This window comes from Perna viridis, chromosome 6, assembly GCF_037379345.1.
Source record: "Perna viridis isolate PV_CMFRI_1.1 ecotype Kerala chromosome 6, ASM3737934v1, whole genome shotgun sequence".
Lineage (NCBI taxonomy): Eukaryota > Metazoa > Mollusca > Bivalvia > Mytilida > Mytilidae > Perna > Perna viridis.
In genome coordinates, this window is record NC_142450.1 from 6,062,943 (window position 1) to 6,083,841 (window position 20,899).

General features: G+C 31.6%; 1 protein-coding gene across 21 annotated transcripts in view; it reads left to right on the top strand.

The window, feature by feature from the left end:
- The window catches only part of LOC148613349 (neuron navigator 2-like), a 295,727-nt gene that overhangs the window by 250,987 nt on the left and 23,841 nt on the right, over window positions 1-20,899 (top strand). For all 21 annotated transcript variants that reach the window (XM_088586749.1, XM_088586750.1, XM_088586740.1 and 18 more), the window contains one exon: window positions 19,047-19,130. In XM_088586749.1, the coding sequence (XP_088442875.1) occupies window positions 19,047-19,130 (84 nt within the window). The remainder of the gene's footprint in view (window positions 1-19,046; window positions 19,131-20,899) is intronic.

Genomic DNA, 20,899 nt, shown 5'->3' on the forward strand with positions numbered 1-20,899 from the left:
TTTTGTAGAGCTATGATCTTTTTCTGGAGTCATAATTTAATAATTTTAGCAGTAATGAAAAACAAAATAGTTGCTGGTTAAAATAACATCTGAAAGATTGTTAGATTTACTAAGATGTTTATTCATGAACAAAGAAGAGATTTGGTATTAGTGTAAACTGGGAAATTTTTGGCTGTCTTTTTCTTTCTTGATTTCTGCAATGCATAGTATCATGCCTCAAATCAAACTACAGTGTGCATCAAAGAAAACATTTAGGAAGTTTAATTATTATGTGAATGGTCTTACTGCAGAATTAACAAAAAATAAAAATGTGAAAGTTTTAAGTAATTATGTTGTAAAATTTGCAGAATGTTTTTCCCCATTTATTGACAATTATAGAAAGTACATGTAAGGCAAAATCTAGGAACTTCAAACTAGCACCATATCTTGACCATCATAATTAGTGTTCATTAGAAAGCAGGAGATGCTGACAGTAGATAGTACTGGATTTATCCTATTCATAAGTATGTATGTCCTCTCTATTGAAGGATTACTGGCACTGCCCCCTTTTTACAACAACCTTCCTCGTACTGATTGGTTACTGTAAACCCTTTCCCCCTTTTTATGACACCCTTTCTTGTTAAGATGGCAGTACACTCCCACATGCTGCTCAGATCGTTATAATAAATGGGGAAATCAGTAAAATGATATTAATTTAAAGGGATTTTCATCAAATGTTTCATTCTGACAAATCTGCATTTTGAAAGCATTCATCAAAATTTCATATTTTCAGAAGTAAATATAGCATACTGGGGAAAATGCATTAGCTGTATTCAAATTTCCTAAAAAAGCCATTTAACTTCATATTTAGAAATATGTCAATCTTTTTTTTTGGATGCATTTGTAAACTATTGGATTATGTAAGGAAACTTTGTTGAGATTGCATTTTATTTATTTACAAAATAGTGCAGAAATGATTGATGGTTGCCAGAAAAATAAAAAGGATCTCATTTATTTGATGGTTCCTGTTTTATAAAGAGTGGCATTTCTATAAGCTCCCAACTGAGTCTAAAATCCATGGAACCAGAAAGTGGAAAATTTGCATGAATTCCTGTAGTGCAAAAAGTGAGGAGTTCAATGAAAAGTTTAGGGCCCAAGGGTTTCAAAGGATTTCTAAACAAGTTATGGCCTTAAATTTTCATTGTTGTTTTTAGATTGATAGGGATTTCATGTAAATATTTTCATGGTCCAAATATAGGTACTATTTCCTTGATTAAAGATAATTTCAGATCAGTGAACAACTTGATGCCTATCAATTTAATTAGTTTTTTGTTGTGGTCAGTTTCTATGAAATTTCTATGAAAGAATTTGATTGGTGATCTCTCAGTGCTGGTAAGTTAAAACTGGTGACATATACACCAGAGCTTAAAAGGTTGCTTTAGGTACCCTAAAAATTTAAGTCTAAGTCATAGGTCAATACATGTAAATGTATAAGTTATGTCTTTAGCAGACCATATATATAAATGATTTAATGGACTAATGAAAAACGAAGTCCAGTCAGCAATCTTTTTACGAAGCAATGAAGTGACGCAAGGAAATCTCATAATTTCTTTTTGTCACCATAAAACAAATCACTGATTGTCATTAATATGATAAAATTGATTTCAGGGTCATAAAACAATTCTTGCAGTTAATTTTTATTTGTAGAATTAATTTGCAGAGAACCAGCTATGTAGTAAATTTCGTTTTATCCTTTAAATTATTCTCTAACATTATTTTCTAAGTATAAACCAGTCCCTTTGTGGTTTTATGCTTCATGAGGCCTCTCTACTACCGATATGTAAGTTTAAATTCCATTTGTTTTATCTCCACAACATACCAAGTCATGTAGTATATAGTGTTCTACTTTTACATCAAATCAGTCTATTTCAAAGTGTTTTTATTTCATTGCAAACATTGATTTACATGCTTGCTCATTTTCCATTATATGGTTGAAAATATTGAGCACTTTGTAACCTATATAATAGAAGCAAAAACAGTTTTCTCAATTGTTTAATGTGTAAACATTGTTGTTTTTATGGATAAACATTTGTTTTTATGCAATTTCCCTTGTAATAAATTTTTCCAATTGATCAAATAAGAATCTTTGAAGAAGAAAGCTATGTTAAACACTTAATGCCCTTGACTTGTGTTTGTCGCTGAGGCACTTTTTTTTTAAAAATAGGTTTTCCATTGTATTTGAAATGACATTTTATTTCACATTGCTAAACTACTGTGATAACTTTTATTGTAATCCAAGTGGTTTTACAAAAAAAAAAAGAAAAAAGAAAAGGCTTTTTTTTTCATTCTACGCATTGAAATATTTCCTGTAGAAGAGAATGGTATACTAAATTAGAACTGGAAAACAATCTTTATATTCTGTGAAACCTGTCTATACCAAACCCATAGTGAACCTTAAATGTTGTTTGGTTCAGACAGGTGTTTGGTTTAGACATATATTTAGTTTAGACAGGTGTTTAGTTTAGACAGATGTTTGGTTTAGACCAGTGTTTAGTTTAGACTGGTGTTTGGTTTAGACAGATATTTAGTTTAGACAGGTGTTTGGTTTACCAAGGTTCAAAGGACATTCAAACTGAGAAAGTGTCTGGTTTATACAGGTTTTAGGATTATGTAGGGTTCAATTTAGGTAGGTTTTGAATTATGCAGGATTCAGTTTAGACTGGATTTGGGATTATACAGAGTTTATTTTAGACAGGTTTTTTGTTTATCCAGGATTTAGTTTAAACAGATTTTAGGATTATGTAGGGTTTAGTTTAGACAGGTTTTAGGATTATGCAGGATTCAATTTTAAGACAGAATTTGAATTATGCAAGATTCAGTTTAGGATTATTCATTTTAGACAGGTTTTTATTATGCTGGGTTCCACAGTAACAAAAAATTGATCGTATTTTGTCTGTACCTTAGCCTTCTAAATTAAAACACCAGAATTTTTACTTAGTCATGAAATAATGATTTTTTATGAAAAAAATAAAAAAAACTTAAGACCATTTCTAGACTACATTCAAGGTTAAGTGAGTTTATAATCCATAAAATATGTGTTACTTGATTCTGTTTAGTACTTCTTTTTTCCAAAAAAATTTTTTGGTGTGGAGTTTGGGGGAAGGGTTGCTGGATGAGTTGGTAGTCTCAATGTCTACCTTCCTACCTATCCTCTTTGCTTCTCATAGAGCATAAGGTGAAGAGTTGAATTACACGTATTTAGTGGTCCCAAGGACTTTTGGAGGAGTTTGGGGTTTGCCTGTTTTGGCATAAAGAATTCAAAGAAATCACAGGGACATAATACATGGCACGATTTTGTGAGTTTGTATGGGTAGAAAGAGGTTACAAATATTTTTGTATCATTTCTTTATTATATATTTTGTACTTTAAACTTGATTAACTTTTTTTTAACTTTTGATTAACAATAAAGGATCTTACATCGTGACCACAATCTCATAATCACCTATATCACATGACAGATTCGTCATTGTGTTTTTTTTGTTCTTGGAGAGTTTGTTTAACTTGCACTGAAGTTTGTCATTGTGTCGAGGTTATATTTGCACTGAATACCTGCACATAAAATAGAATGGTTTAATTCTGTGATCAATATTGTGACACATGCGTTTTAGATATGGAAACAGGATGTGTATTTAGAAGGGGCAAAATTTACAACCAGAGGTTGTCACATGTTGTTTGAAATGGTGCAGTATTCTGGTGATAAGTGGAAGGGTGGATCCTAGCAGAAGTTTCTTGATTGATTTCTTTGTGTTTTATGACTTTGACGACTTAGGCTGATGCAAGATATGTTTGTGTTTTGAATTTATGTACGTGAGTGGTGGAATTTTGCATTATTACCAATTTAAGACAATTTTCTAAAAGGACCTACAATTTGCAGAATTATAGTGGCTGGTGTTATTGGAGAAGAAGACTGACTTTTTTGCTTCAGCTTGAAGCCCAGTGATCAACTGATAGCTGTCTTACGAATGAAAGACATTCTTTTTTATAAAAGACTAGATATTGCAGAACTGTAGGAGACAGAGATTTATCTATCTTTGCTTTGGGTTCTCCAGCAATTGACCTACAGCTGTATAGCTGTCTAACCATATATATTGAAAAAGGTTTTGAAAAGACGAAGACAATAAAAGAATTTATGCAAATTACGTTAATACTTATATTCTTATATGTAGTCAACTACTCACTGTTATTAGAAATTAAATAACTGGAGCTATATGACATGTAGATGTTCAAATGGATAATTCTAGACCTTATCTCCTTCAGTACAGGCCATCTTCAAGAACATAGTAGGACATTTTCAGTACTTATGGACTCTAGAGTACAGACCACACTATCCTGACCTTCTTTACATGTGGACCTCTAGAATTAATCTGCTATTATAGGTCCCTTTCTAGAAAAAAAACCCCAGGAATTTTATTATTTACTGATGTCATTGTTTACAACTGGATTATAGAACCGAACATTAATTACATTAACAGATTAACTTTAATAAGATATGGCTCTTTGATTTTTATGCTGTTTATGCTAAAGATTTAATGTCTTCAACAATTAACATTTTAATACAAATCTCCAACATAGGCCATTCTTCAATACAATTGATCTTCAGGATAAGCTTCAATAGTAGGACTTTAGGATCAACTTCAATACAACTGGACTTTAGGATCAACTACAATACAACTGGATTTTAGGATCAACTACAATACAACTGGACTACTTTAGGATCAACTACAATACAACTGGACTTTAGGATCAACTACAATACAACTGGACTTTAGGATCAACTACAATACAACTGGACTTGAGGATCAACTACAATACAACTGGACTTTAGGATCAACTACAATACAACTGGACTTGAGGATCAACTACAATACAACTGGACTTGAGGATCAACTACAATACAACTGGACTTTAGGATCAACTACAATACAACTGGACTTTAGGATCAACTACAATACAACTGGACTACTTTAGGATCAACTACAATACAACTGGACTTTAGGATCAACTACAATACAACTGGACTTTAGGATCCACATTTGCTAATATAGCCTGTTCTTAAATACAAGAGGATTCCAGATTGGACATATTTGATCGTTACTGGCTAATGCAACCTATCACAATGATAATGATCAGACTTTTGTTGCTTCTCATTCATTAAGTGTACTTAGAGACTATACAACTACTTATTGGTAAAAGCACACTCCTGAGTTATTGGAATTCTATAATTCTATACTTAAACCATTATTGGAACAAAAGCCAATGATATGGAACTCAGAGGATGAAAATGTTTCATTGTTTCTGTAGGGAAATTGTTTTATTGATAAATGGTATGCGATATGATCTAAATGTTTGCATTGCACACTTTCTGATTGGGTTGCGCATATTTTTTTCACAAAGATTGAACGATTTAAATCTGCAAGTGCATACATGTCACTGTCTTTCAGCTCTTAAGTGACAGTTGGAACTAATTATGCAACTTAACTTTGTACACTTTATATATGACATTTTGAAATCTAAAAGAAGATGTATGTTTGGATAAGGCACTCGTTAAAGACTTTTATCTGAACATTCTAAAGATAATCTTACTCCAGGGTGCTGTGAAATTGTGAAAATTAGTTGCTAGGGACCAATTTTAAAAAGATCTGTGTTAGACAAAAGCTTTAAAACATATGGTGGATTTCATTTGATAAAAACATTAAAATAACATAGTTCAAATGGAGAAAAACAGTCATGGGTCAGAAGGCAAGACAAACCACTTAGTACTACAGCGATAATTCTCACTTAGAAAACATCCTCTCATTGGAGAAAAAGTTCTATTAATAAAAAATTGGCTACATCTGGTTCCCCAATCCAGTAGTACTGATTAATTGCTGAGATGGTAGAAGTGGCAGTGTTTTGGCGTGGATAGTGACATAAATGCAGTGTTTATTTATTGTCATGCTGTTTTTTTGCCAGATTATTCCTTTCCTGCATATTTATGTAGCATTTGAGAGAATTTAACAGTCATTACTGACATTTTCTGTGTGATAGGTAGAATTTAGCAACACTTTTTGAAGGCATTTGGAAGTATTTAGCAGATTGGATGAGTTGGATTTTCCCATATTTATCTGGATAGCAATTTGAAATGATATTTCATATCTTTAAGATTTTGGGAGAATTTGTCAATGTTGTTATATGATTAGTTCTAGGGAGAATATATCACTGAAACATTTACATAAGTAAGTGCCATTTGTATAGGTAATTCCAGAAAAAAAATTAAAGCTGGGGAGAATTTAACAGTTACTTGACATATTTATTGACATTTTAGAAATGACATCTGTTTTCATCATTTCAGAGAGTGAATTTAAACTAAAATTTGTGACTTAGTGTGCTGTGGACTTTAAGTTTCAGATTGTGCTTTTATTGTATAATCATGCTTAAGTAGGTTTATTGTAGTGCAAAAATGTACTTCATATAACTATAATGACTCTTTTTGCTTTTATTTCACTCTTCAAAACTGGTTCTGGGAAAATGTCAAATTGGAACTAATTTAGAGAGTCTTTGAAGTTTGCTGTCTTTATATTTGTATGACTGAAACTATCAGCATTTTATCTAATAGTGATATGTTAATATAGGGACAGTCAATCAACTAGAAACTTATATGATTTTGTATGTATAGAATATGAACATCCGATAAAACTGTACATCATAATTAGCTGTTTTTTCGACCCAATTCAATGGTTGATTTTGAATCTTCATATCTATATTGATATTAGGCGAACATGAAGCATTATTGATAAGTCACAGTGGAGAAATTTACACCTATCTCCTCTCTCAGCTGATTGTGGGATGTTTTGGAAATTAATCTTGGGATTTCTTTGAATAACTATTGGATACAAACAAAGGACTGAAGTGATATCTTCTGATAGTTAGATTTCTTCTACTCTGTGACCTTGTCAGTTGTTACAGTCACTATAGTAGCTGTCTTTTATTAATTGGATAGTTTTTACTGCAGTTTTGGAAAGAATTTTTGGAATTTTTCACATCATCATCAAACTTTGAAAAGATTGAAGATGGCTTATATTCAACCTCTCTATTTGTAACTTTTATACAATATTTAGAAGGATCAAAGTGAATTTTATTCATCTTTCATGAAACAGGTTATTTATAACATACTTGCATTGTTCATTTCAAAGCAACAACTAATTACCTGTGATTGACAAAAGAGAAAGTGAAAGTACAGGTGAAATTGATGAGGAAACAAAATTAGCGCATAATTACACAAATTATCATCATCCAGATGTTCCACAGAGAACCAATGGATTATTTAGCAGATTATTGATATTAGCAGCACAATTAGAATCCAATATTCTGCCAATTTGACAAATATTTGTTTCAGGAATATTTTTCCTAAGAGTTTGGAAATCAAATGACCACTAATTTTGCACATTGATGTAATTTTCGTGAGGAATAATTTGAGTATTTTTTTCCACATCAATATCTGCACACCTGAGAGGTAATTACTATACCCAAGTCAATATTTTTTTATTGGAATGGATCAATAATTCTTCTAATCTGACTATAGTACTTGTGGATTTTATACCAAGATGCAGGAAAAAGCTGAATATGAATCACTTTGTGATTACAATGATAATGATGGATATATGGTTAGTAATTTCTTTCATTCTGTTTTGTTTTGTAGTTGTTTTTGTTTTTGTTTTGTTTTTTGTTTTTTGTTTTTTTTTTTGGGGGGGGGGGTTGGTGGTGAGAGAGCTTGGTGCCAAATGGAGGTAAATAGATTGCAGCATATATATTTTCTTTGCATTTTGCATCCTCATCTTATTTATGCATATTGAAGTAACAGAACAGTTTTAAAGCATTTTCATTCACTGGAGTATTTTCATTTTAGAGATGGAGATCCAAGTTAATGCATTTTGCATAAGTCTTATAAAATTTTATTTATTTAAACATCTTAACATTTGTACAAGATGCTTGGGAGGGGAAAGATAAGACAAGGGAAAGCTATGACATATTATCCCATTCGTAGTACATTGCCATAGATTTTTTCATACAAATCTGCTGTCAGTTGCTATCAGAAAGAGGATCCAGTTTGTCTATGGATGAATCATTCGTATCATTCAATATGAATGTGAAAAAAATATAGCTTGTTATGAAGAATTTTTACGAGGGACCTAAAATAAATAGTGTTTGTATAAATATCAATATCTCAGGATTGTAGACATTAATTTACATGCTAACATGAAACGATCAAATAATTTTGAAATTAAATTGGCACCTTCAAACACAAATTTTATCAATTGACGCAAAACGACTAACTTATCAGTCCAAAAATTTATTGAAAAGTTTAAAGACTTAGTAATTTTTTTTTGTGTTGATTTTTATTTCTCATCCTGTTATTTCAGTGATTTGTTGCTTGTGAAATGCATTTTGTGTTAAAGTGTAGATCATGAAGATAGATGAACTATCTCTAAAATCTGTAGATGAGTTTACAAAAGGAAAAGATTGCTATAGAATGTCAGTTACAATTTTGAAAGGGTCTGTTCACGTTTAAAAATGGTTAACATATTTGAAAGGGGAATGTAAGAATGGCAGATGGCTTTAAGTGGTTTAGTTTAAGGATCATTTCTTAAATTCCAAAAAAAAATACTTTACTTTACTTTACTTCATTGTTTTCACAAACAAAGATGTTTTAATCTTTCAATATTTTTTTCTGTTTTCTTTGATATGATTTGTCTCCACTTTGAAGTTATGGAAGCAAGTGATTTGGAATTTACTATTGATTTGAACCTGGAGGTTTATGCTACTTCTGAAGGTCAGGGTACAACTTATAATGTAGCTTGTTTGAATATTCACTTCAGTTCAGGTAGATTTATCATTCAAAGTTGTTCATAGTAGGGAAGATGCAAAAAAATAAAATTTTATTTTTTTAGGTTTATGTAATTGTATAAGTCAATATTATATATTAAAATCATGAAAAACTTTACCAATAGGTAGTTCTCAGTGTCCTTGTGGAGGGTGCAGAGTGTTAATTTCATACTGGCTGTTGTGTATTCTGTATATGGAAAAAATTGTTACGGTGTATCCATCTGCACCATGAAGACTGATTTGTTCATCGTGTCATAGTTTTCCTTTCCTCTTTCATCTACCACGGACTTGACTTTTTATGAGCAACTCAGTAGGTATTCCTAGAAAAGCAGAGGACACTTACCCTACCGGTGCACCTGGTCCATGCTCCTAGTTTTTAGTGGAGTCCGAGTTGCTCATTTGCTTTTGTTACTTTGTTACTTTATATGTATCATTTTAGTTACTTAATGTTCTTTGTTGTGTATGTCTGTTTTCCATGTCTGGTCTTTGTCCCTGGATGACATTCTTTTGATTTCTGCTTGGACCTTGGTTCTCTTGATTACTCTTTTTAGAAATGCTTGATGAAACAGTTAAATTAATACAGGCAAAATTTCTGTGCATGGAGATGCTCATGAACTTAAGGTGAAGCTTACTTTATTTTAAGAGTTTCAAAATATTTTGAGGTCATATCAGGCTACCTTCAGTAGAGTTTCTTTAAGATGCTAGAGATATTCCTGTTATCTTGTTTTATCATTTTTTTCAAAATTTTGGTTTAGTTGATAGAAATCATTCGTGTAATTAAGATATCATCAGTTTCATAGCCTTCCTATGATATTAACATCATTCCCTCTCTGCAGGACAAATTGTTCGTTCAAAGGCTTTGGACCTTTCATGTTCTTTCTTTATAGCTTTTTCCCTGTTAATGACAAAATCTTGCCTATTGGTATTGCATAGGACTAGGTTGTGCACATTCTGATCATTGTTAGAATTTCAGAGGCCTAGTGGTTTTGGCACTGTTTAGTGTGATAGGTACTGACATCAATATTCTCTTTTCTTTAGTTGTTTATCTCAGGATTTTTTACTACTTGCTTTATGCATCTTCTGACTGCTGTCGCTGTCCTTTATATCCACTTGATTCATAATGCCATTTAAAGTATTTTGGGTCTACTAGGCTTTGACTCCCATTTTTTAAAAATTCTTTGATAAAGTCTTGAAAATTTTGCAAGTACCTTTTATGCTTGATTTTAGGGTTGACATTTTTTTTATATGTACATCCTGATAATCTAACCCAATAATACCACCAATCTAATGCTTTCATATCAGACAGAATTATAACATATAATAATATAACCCTTATTACCATGCCCTCATCCCCTACCTTAACTTTTTCTAAAACAATACATGTATTAAGATCATTAACATCCCATATCTAGAGTTTAGATGCAGAATGGATTGATGCATACAGACCTGCATCATTATTTTCCTACAGATTTAATTGTCTACCAATTCAGGAAGTCTAGTTACGTGACATGCTGCATTATAGTTCGTTATCATGCGACATGATCTCAAGAAAACCTAATTGTTTGCCAAAATTAGAGAATATTCAAAGACCATGTGCATTTGTTCTTACATAATTCTGAAAAAAGTTTCTAGTTTATGCTGATGTTTAAGGCTTCATATTTCATTTTATCATTCTGTTGGTTTTTTAACAATTTTTATGGATTCAGAAGTCTGTTATTGTTCCCTAGTTTGTTCAGTTTTCTGACTGTTTCACTAAAAATAGGTAGGAATTTTAAAAAATGTTGATTTTAGTCTATTAATTGCTGTGGGACACATGGCTCTTGTTATTCTGATCTTTGCAATGAAGGTATTTTAAACTCAGGCCTAAATTCAAGGGGATGTATATGACCTTTAAATTGGAAAATATGGTATTCCTATGTTATTTTTATCATTTAATCTAAGTTTTTCACATTCCCTCAGGACCCCCCCAAACCTTGTACTGTGTGAGCTATTAGCTTAAAAATGCTGACATATTGTATTCTTTTTCCAATGTCATTTTGGTGACAGTCACTTACTTCTTCATCATTATATAGACATTCATGTTAAGTGCTGACTTGGTATATTTTGTCATGTACCATTTTATAGATGGCATCGTGGTGTAAATCATTGATGGTGTGAAGTGCCTTCCCAGAAACAATTATCATGAAGATTGATAGAGTTGTCAGAATATTAACACTTGTCTGTCTGTATAGCTCTTGTTTCTTTGAATTATTTATTTGTTAATCCAGTAAGACATTGGTTGAAACACACTAAAGACTCTGATCAACTGTGATGATGTTGATTTGTCTGGATGGGAAGAGCAATCCATATTAAGAGCAATTGACTAGCATTTGTTCTTTGAGTAATATTTGGCTGGCTACATGGAGTGATAATGTTAGTTTTTTTTTTATTTAATGACCTTGACTACCAATGACCTTGACTGCCTTTTCTGGTCTTGCATGGTTGGTGTTAAGTGTTGGTTGCAGGGCCAAGCCTTCTGGATACCTTACAGAAGAACTTGGTCAAACATGGCCTATTAAAAGCTTGGCTGCTCTGTTGATGCTCTGGCCTGTTCCTAGAACCTGTGTAGGATTGCAGGTCTGAGAGCATTTTCTAATATGGAAGGACACCAAATAAGGAGTCTTAGTTAAGCAATTAAAGCTGCAAGTGTTGTATCAGCGTTTAGTACTTTCAGTATATGTTAACTTGACAACCATCTCATGATAACTATGTTATAGTACCCAAACATCTCAATAATGTTTGTCCTGAAGTTAATTTAAATTCAAACCAATACTTTTGTTCTTAAAATGTTAAAAAACATTTTCCCATTACTCTTTTTCCATTGACATCCACCTAATAATATATTTGTTACATTACCCCACCCTCTCAAAGATGTTTGCCCTCAAATTAATTTTAGTTCAAACTGCCACAAGATAATTAGATCATTGTGACTATTGCAAATAGAAATGTTTTGTTGTAAAAGAACAGTAAACAATGCTACTCTGTTTTTGTAGCAGGCAAATTACATCATAATCAATTAGCTGTCACACAAATTAACCGTAAGACAATAATCCTACTAGCCAATTTGTCTGATCAGTTAATTAATTGTTATTTCACCATTCAGTCTTGTTCTCTGTGGTTATTACAGTACAGAGGGATTTATGATTGTCATAACACTACAATGTGGAGCACTTTTACCATGGAGCTCTTCAAGCACTTTACAAGTGCAAATTGCCTCTTGCGATGATGGGCCTTCCTGCTGCATACAATTGCATTGGATGTATTTCATGCGATGGTCATGCAAATCTCATTTTTTCATTGTTTGCATTCATAAATGTGAATAAATAATGGTTCTGAAGGATTTGTTGTTGTTGTTATGATCAAGTTTGATGAAATTATATAAGAATAAATAGACTTTTAGTTACTAAAACTTATACTACAATTAATCCCTACCTTTAGAGAGACCACGCAGAAGTCTAGGATCAGGATCATACTATAAATATCATAATTATGATGATGATTGAATTTGATACAAAAGAGTATCTTAAATTTGTAAGATTAATCTTTCTTTTGTCAAAATTGTACATATATATATATCACATAATATGCTCTCAGTATGTTGTGGAAATATAAATCATAATTAGAATTGTCTTATAGAAGTAAATCAAGATTTGCTACATTACTTTACTATTTTTGGTAAACCTTCATGTCATTTTAAAGAGATTTTATGTGCACTAAGTTCATTTAACATGCAACTTCACATTTATTACGATAAGATCATGCTTGTTTATGTCCGTGCTTTGACAGGATTTGCTTAAGGATTTAAAATGAATTGAGATCTTTTACTCCTTACCTTTCAATAGTAATCACTCATTTTTGTGGTAATTGTAATGAATACAAGGCACGTTTCAATAACAGCAAGGTTCAATACTTCAGAGTACATGTATGTATTGCTTTATTGCACTTTTAACTTGAATGTTCCAGTGTATGTATCTTGGTATTGTGGGATTTTGTTGTTTCACAGACCATGTATTCAGTCATTGGCTAAAGTTCAACCTGGTCGTTTATTCTTATGAAACTCAGTCTACTGACTCCATTTTAGGGTCTTGCTCAAAGCTTTATTATTCAGTTGCTTTGAGATTTAAATGTCACATGTCTGTCAGCTGTTTTGCTTTCTTGAGTATTGACATCTATTCTGCTAATGACATTAAAACCACAAGACTCTGACTTAGTGACATCACAGTTAAACTTTGCACTAAAGAATGTCCCTTTGTGGTGTTTGCTCAAATATGTAATTATCTCCCCTTTGTCCAGGAAAACAAATAATTTACTCTGGACAATTAGTTTAATCATATTGTATATGGAAACAAAATCCTAGGAATTGATTTTTGTCCAGTATGTAACCTCCAATGTCATTACCAATTAACTGAAAAATTAATTGGTATTCACACAGTATCTGAGTCCATCTTTGTCAGTTGTAATTAGATTTTGTATTTGAATGGGGAGCACCAATGTTTTAGCTTTTTAAATGAAAAATATTTTACCAGTATTTAGTTATGATATATATACCATGCAATTTCATAGCACTGTAGAAGAAACAATTGTTTGGGAGTTTTTAGATTGCAGTTATTATGAAATATTTTTTATCACTCTTGACCAATTGTTAATAAACAATAATATACTGTGAGACCTGTCTTAACAGAAGCCCTTATGGACTTTAAATTTGGTTTGGTTTAGACCGGTGTTTTGTTTAGATGGGTGTTTGGTTTAGACTGGTGTTTAGTTTGGACAGGTGATTGGTTCAGACAGGTGATTGGTTTAGACTGGTGTTTGGTTTAGATTGGTGTTTGGTTTAGACCGGTGTTTGGTTTAGACAGGTGTTTGGTTAAGACCGGTTTTTGGTTTACCAAGGTTCAAAGTACATTTTAATTGATATGTAGAGACTGCTATAAAAGTCTGGTTTAGACAGTGTTTGGTATAGATTTTTTAGTTGACATTAAAAAAGTGTGTGATTTTTTTTTTTTTAGATTTTAAGCTGCAATTAACTCCTTAATTTTTTTTATCAATTATTTGTGATGGTTTTTTGATAAATTATTAGATTTCTGACAATTAGAAGTTGAATTGATCCTTTTTAAAATATTTTGTTGACCAAATATATACCACATTGACTTCCATTTGTAGTGTTATCATGGTCATGTTATTGCTATAATGGGACTATTGTTCTGGAGTTCAAAAATGTTGGACAAAAGTTTCCATGAAAATAAGCACAATGTCCTTTTTGGAATTCATGGCAATTCCAAGTTTATTCTGTAGTTCTGTATATTGATTGACGGGGCGATTTATTTACCAAAGACATTTACAAGTATTTGCATTAGAAATGGGATATTCTCTGTCCACAATCAATAAGTTCTATTTGTGTGGTACAGAAAGCTCCCTACATTACAACTGGAATCTGCTTAAGTATTCATGAACAAAACAATGGCTTTCTGAGAGCATATTTGCATTAGAATATGTAACTTCTCAAACTCCAAATGTATCAATATGTTTTGTTCTTTTTTATTGGAAATTTTTCAATTTTTTTCTCTCTAACAGTTGGGTTCTACATGATTTCAGTGGTATTTAAATTTCATGATAAGTGGTTTGAATTGAAGTATCTGTTTTCTTTCTTAATTTTTTCTCTACTTGTGGTTTAAATCATGAATTAAAAAGGAGTAAAGGGAATCTTATTTTAATGGAATAAGAAAAAAAAGATTTTTTTTATAAAAATCTTGATATTGTTGGCTGCTTTTAAGCAATTTGAGTTTAATTTCAAGGCCAATAACTCTTAAATGATAATAATAAAAATAATCCCAGAGGGATGTTAACCCTTACAATGTATGAGACTGCATTGTTCCCTGTCATATTATCTATCATGTTGCAATTTTCTGACTGTCCAATAAACAATATCAGTTTATTGGTGACAAAATTAACAAATACTTAGTCTTATAAATATTCATGATAAAATTCAATGGTCACATTTTTTAAATTAACTGCCTCACTTAACTGTCAATAAAATATACAGGAAAGCATCATATTTATTGGTAGATTAATTGGGCTTGTCCAAACACAAGTCAGATTAACTATAAACATTCTTTATAAATGTGTATTGGATGAAATTTAATGCACCATTAAGTGTGATTTTAATGAGAAATTGGCACTTTAATGAGGGAACAAATTGCCCACTATTTATGGCTGATATTGGAGGTAATGGTTTATGTAATTAGTTATGACATTTAACCTTGAGAGGTGCAATGAGCAGGTTAGGTTATCATGCCTCTTACCTTGTTGCCATACTTCTGGTATGTACTGGAAAATAAATGCAATTTTCTACCTCAACTATGATGTTGTTATGATGTGAATTTGAGTGAATATAAATGCATGAGTATATGTTAAGCTTTTGGTGCATTAAACAGATATACTAGTTTTGTCTATCAATAACTTTCATTCCTTAATTGAAGACATAAACTGCACTTGATAATCATTTGTATTATTTCTTACCCTTTTTCTTGCACTTTACTTTCATTTTCCATGAAACACAACAAATATGCTTAGTGTATGTGTACAAGCAGTTTCCTCTTATGATTTTGTAATATATGTTACAATACCCCCTGGACATAATAAAATTTATCCTCAAATTTTGCTTTCATTTACATCATTACCGATAAGCATAAATATGAAAAGAAATCAGCCTGAAATTATGACAGCTGTTGTTATTAGTTTAGTCACAATTACCAGAAACACTTGATCTTGAAACTATCAATTTTTACTTAATCAACAAAAAACTTGATTAAAATGTCAAATTTTGATTATACTTTTTGCAACTAACTCTTTGTTTACATGGCAACAAAGGACCTTTGACCTACAATTTCAGGAAATTGGATCATTGAGACTTATGAATCATATTATGATATCTCCATAATCTCAACACAAGATAAGATTTAAACAGATTGGATCCAATTGGAAATGCAGTCTGGATTGATTTACAAGTGCATTATTTTTGAGTTATACTATCATCATTAGTATGGATCTTTGATTAAAAAAGGGGGGTTGTCTCTTTTAATCTTCAATGATTTGACAGCTGTAATGATATGCTTCTAGTGGACTTGCACCTGTTGGTAATTTAGCTTGATAACATTCTAATCTCTGACCAGTACTGTTGATGGTGAGGCTTATTATTTGAAGTCTGTATATCTGTTTTTCTGTTTGTAAATTATCTGCCTGTCAATTTTTTTTTTAGTTACAGTAATTATATTTTTATTCTTCACTTTGGAAGAGGAAAAGGATGAAGTCCTTATAAACTTAAAACTAATTAAAACTAATTAACCTAGCCTAATTCTGTATAGTAGGTTAAGCATATCCTTGTACTAGTATATAGAATATTGATAGAGAGGCGATACAGAGAAATTTAAGTGTGTGATGACTGTTCTTTTCCTTGTTTGAGACCAATTAACACAACAGAGGTTGAGTGGGTCACAGAGAAATGAAGACTTTAAGTCATGTTTTACACAGGGGTTCCCTGATAAGGTGAAGTTCAAGTGGAGAGGGGAGAAGTTTGGAGATAAGACCACTTGTGTTGTGAAAAAACAGTATATGTTGGATTGTGCCATTGATTGAAAGATCAGGTGTCTTTAATCTAAATGTACTTAGGTCCATTCTTCTGTTTATTGTATAGTAGTATAGGTTGTGTTGGTCTATGGCAATATAAAGGTCAAATGTCTGTACCCCTTGAACTGTGAATATTTATTTGTATTATAAGAATTAAGTTTTCTGCTCTATTAAGATAAGATCAATGTTGGATTATGCCAATAGAGGGTCAGTTTGTTAGCATTTGTTAAGGGGCTGATAAATATATATTTCAGAGATTATTTGCAGGTATTACTCCTTGTATCACATTAAGACAGCCTTGTACATCTGTGCAATGCTCTAGGATTTTTGAAAATTTTAAGTTTCCATTGGGGAACTCCAAATAAAGATAAACTTTCCCACATTTAAAGTCTTCTTTCTGAAATTGAAAATCTTTTTTTAAATTTATATTTCTGCCAAATGGAAAGTAAATATGATATACAACTTTGCCACACCAAAATTGCACTTGCCTTGGGTAACGGGGAAGTAAAATACTGCTGTATAACTACAAGACATTTAGTAATGATATATAGTTATACATTAGTGTATGTTGAATGCAAAATCATAAAAAAATCCTAAGATTTATATCAAAGCAGGGAGTGTTTATGGTGAAACAGATCTGCTACAGGTCTACTGTATTAATATTTTACATTATGTACATTTATATACATGTATATACACTATCCATATATTGTATAGTATTGCAGGTGGATAGTGAATGAATATTTAAGAGTAATGATATTGATTTAAAAGAACTCATATTATAGAGAGACTTGTATTAAGTCTAATGATGAAATAATCTTGGAAAGTGCCACATTACAATTCTGTATTTTATTCATTTAATGCCAAGAAGGTTACCAGTAGTTTTGACAGAAGTGCATCTTGTGTCACACAATTAGATGATGGAACATTTTCTTTCCTTTGGCTTGTATCAAAAGCAACATTTCACATATTACAGATTTTAACAAAATAAATACAGAATTATGTCTAGCAGCTTGTTACTTCATGTTAAAAAGACCTTTTATTATTTGGTTTTCTCATGGGCATTTCTCTACATCTTTGTTAAAAACACTTGACCTTTGAATTTTAATTGACGTAGTAATTGTATCATTTTTTCCCTCATTTTTCAGAGGATTTTTATATGAGAGTGCATTTTTATTGAAAAAGTACGGAGATTAGTATTTATTGGTTCTTTTAAGAGTATTAAACCTTAATCTTGTTCCACCTCAATTCTGCAATACAGTTTAGAGTTACCTCCCTTTGACTTGCTTCTTGTTTTCATCAGTCAAAAACTTACCACCAAAACCACACTGTAGAATTTTTGCATTAGATTTGTAATAGAAGCCATACAGAAAGTGTGACAATTAGGTAAACATCTGACAAAAAAAATATGGCACAAATAAATTGATCATCTAAAATTACATGGATATACCGGTAAATAAACATTGGAAAGGTCAGAACATGTTTTGTTGTGTAGATTACAGAGAACCAGCATAAAATATTGATGACAATTATACTGCGTAATCCCCAGAAATATTTCAATCAACTGTGTATTTGTATCATGAATATGACAGTTATTTGAACTCAGCTCCATGTTTAGTTTGTGGGTCGGTGCCCACTTATGTTGAAATTCCCAGTAATTGTAGTTGCTGAAGCTGTTTGTTGCATTCTGTCAACAAAGCCCAATTATATAGAAGCTCTGTAGAATTTGCATCAAATTTATCTTAATTTTTTATGGATATCTGTAAAATGAGGCTGATTTATATCGAGATGCTTCTTCACATAGCGCCATTCTATCTAGGTTACGTAATGTTAGTTCCAGTGGCCGTCCTTCAGGAATAATAAAATGGAATACTAAAATATCGATTATCAGTTCATGCATTTTACAAACCGCTTAATTGACTTTTAGTACTGGTTTTCTTATTTTGAATTCAGCTGAAAGGTACCAGTTGTGGTATTAGTATAATTTTGCGGATTTTCTTGGACATTTTCTTGGACCGCTGTTTAATTGGATAAATATTCAACTTTCTGTGGAGAATGAAATTTGTGTGTTTTTATATTATTCTTTTAATCATCGAATTCCAACAGTCTGATTAAATGGATTTCTTCATGGATAGATATTTGTGGTGATTTACAAAAACAAAAAAATTAAATATGGATACCATTTGAATAGAGTTAATAAATAACATTATTGGCAGCCATTTAAAAACGTTAGGAACAGTTGTGCTGCCATTATATGGTAAAAATTCTCTTTTATAGCGATAGTATTAGATGCTGATGATGACATTTTATAGTAATGTCAGTGCCGTGGTGAACCTTTTTTGTTTTTTTGTTTTTTTTATGGTGAATGTTGTTTCTTGAGTTTATTTCTCTCCCACAAGGACTTTAATTTGTTGTAAACTTTTCAATTAACAATCAAGGTTTTTGACCATGCTTTTATAACCATGGTTTTTCTTCTTTTACAGGCTCATGTGGTGGCAGCGTTTGAACAAAGTCTTTCCAACATGACACACAGGCTTCAGCATCTGACATCTACATCCAATCAAAAGGTAGGAAAACATTGAATGTAAGATGACTTTTACGTACCTTGTTCAATTGAACTGCAAGCTAGAAACATTTGGCCATCTGCATACAGATTATTGAGAATTTGGGACTTATTTGCTTTTGAGTTACATGCAAGTTCCAACATGTGAAAATGTGTGGAGAGTTTGAAACCCAGATCCACCCACCTCGTTCCTTGATCTCTCTTGACCAAGACTTTGTACTTTTATTGTTGAAGTCTTTATTTTGGCTCCATTTTTCTGCTGTCATATTGACATTTTACTCTTGAGATAATTTGAATTTAACAAGATGTTTTGAAGAAATTACTGAAACATGACATGTTGGCATACTGCCTTCATCTTTCAATGTTGTGCTCATCGTAAAACAAAAATACAAACGGATGTTTTGATTACATCATAATAGAAAACTTCATCACGTTTTTGATCTAAAGCTTAAATTGTTACCGTGATATCTTTGTGATGCTTACTGGTAAGCAATATTTTCTTTTTCTATGTTTACAGTCTTAAATTTATCTAAAGCTTAAATTGCTATGTTTATATCTTTGTTCGTGATGCTTACTGGTAAGCAATGTTTTCTGTTTTCTAAGTTTATATTTTTAATTTAAAGGTTTGATGGCTCTCTGTTAAATTTTGTACTTTAACGAGTATTCTGTTTATAATATTGTAGGTATTATCTATTATCTTTGTGAAATTGCTATTACATTGATGTAACTGTTCAGATTTTGCAATTCCTATTGATGTTTTTTTTGTCATATTTTCAAATATTTGTTGGCTGAGTATGTTTCATTTTTTTCACTTTGTGTGGGCTTTTGAAATGATAAAGTTTTGTATAATTTTTCCATTCCGTTGGTTCCAAATTTTAGTATTATCAAAGATCCTAAGGCATTTGATTTTGATGCTTGTTGAATGCAAATGAAGAAAAGCTTTAAGGATTTATTTTGAGGGCATTTGATTTATTTAAGGAGGTAGACCTAGGGTAAGGGACACAACTCTTTCAAATCACTGGAACAGTTGTATTCAGCATTTTACATCAATCTCATGTAAGTGTCAAAGTAACTTTGACTAGTTTCATTCTTTTTCAAATGAAAACTTCATAGGCTTTGGTGAAATTGAATATGATACAAATATATTGCTGATTTCAATAGTTATGTCCCTTACCCTAGGTCTACCTCCTTAGGGGATTCAAGTGCTATTCCAGCCACTCTTATGATGGTCAATTTATTTTATCTCTTGACTTAACTAAAATATATGTGACCATTTACAGGCTATAAGATATTGATGTTGCCATAGATAGATTATTGCTTTGATTAATTGAGATCATTATCATCTAATGAGAAAACTCCAGGTACTTATCTACCACCATTTGGAGATCACACTTTGATTGTGACTATCTTGCTGATAGCTGATTGTTATCATGATATATGTTGTGCTGTATGATTTCTGATTCTGAATCTCCTGATTGCTCTCCAATAAACTAAATTTTGGCCGAATAAAACCAGGATTGATGCTTCCAAATTTTTAGCACATTTCCAGAGTTATTTCCTTCATATTATTCATTGTGTATTTATAATGTATTCAGTTAACACTTAATTGTACAAAGATGAAAGTAATTCAATCTTGGTTTGCATATCAGCATCAGTGTTATGCATTAAAGATGGGGTCATATTATGATAAAAAATAGTAAACATTTTGTCAAGTACTGGAACTTTAAGAATATATCCCATTTTTTGTTTCCAACCTTTCAGTACAGAGCAGGC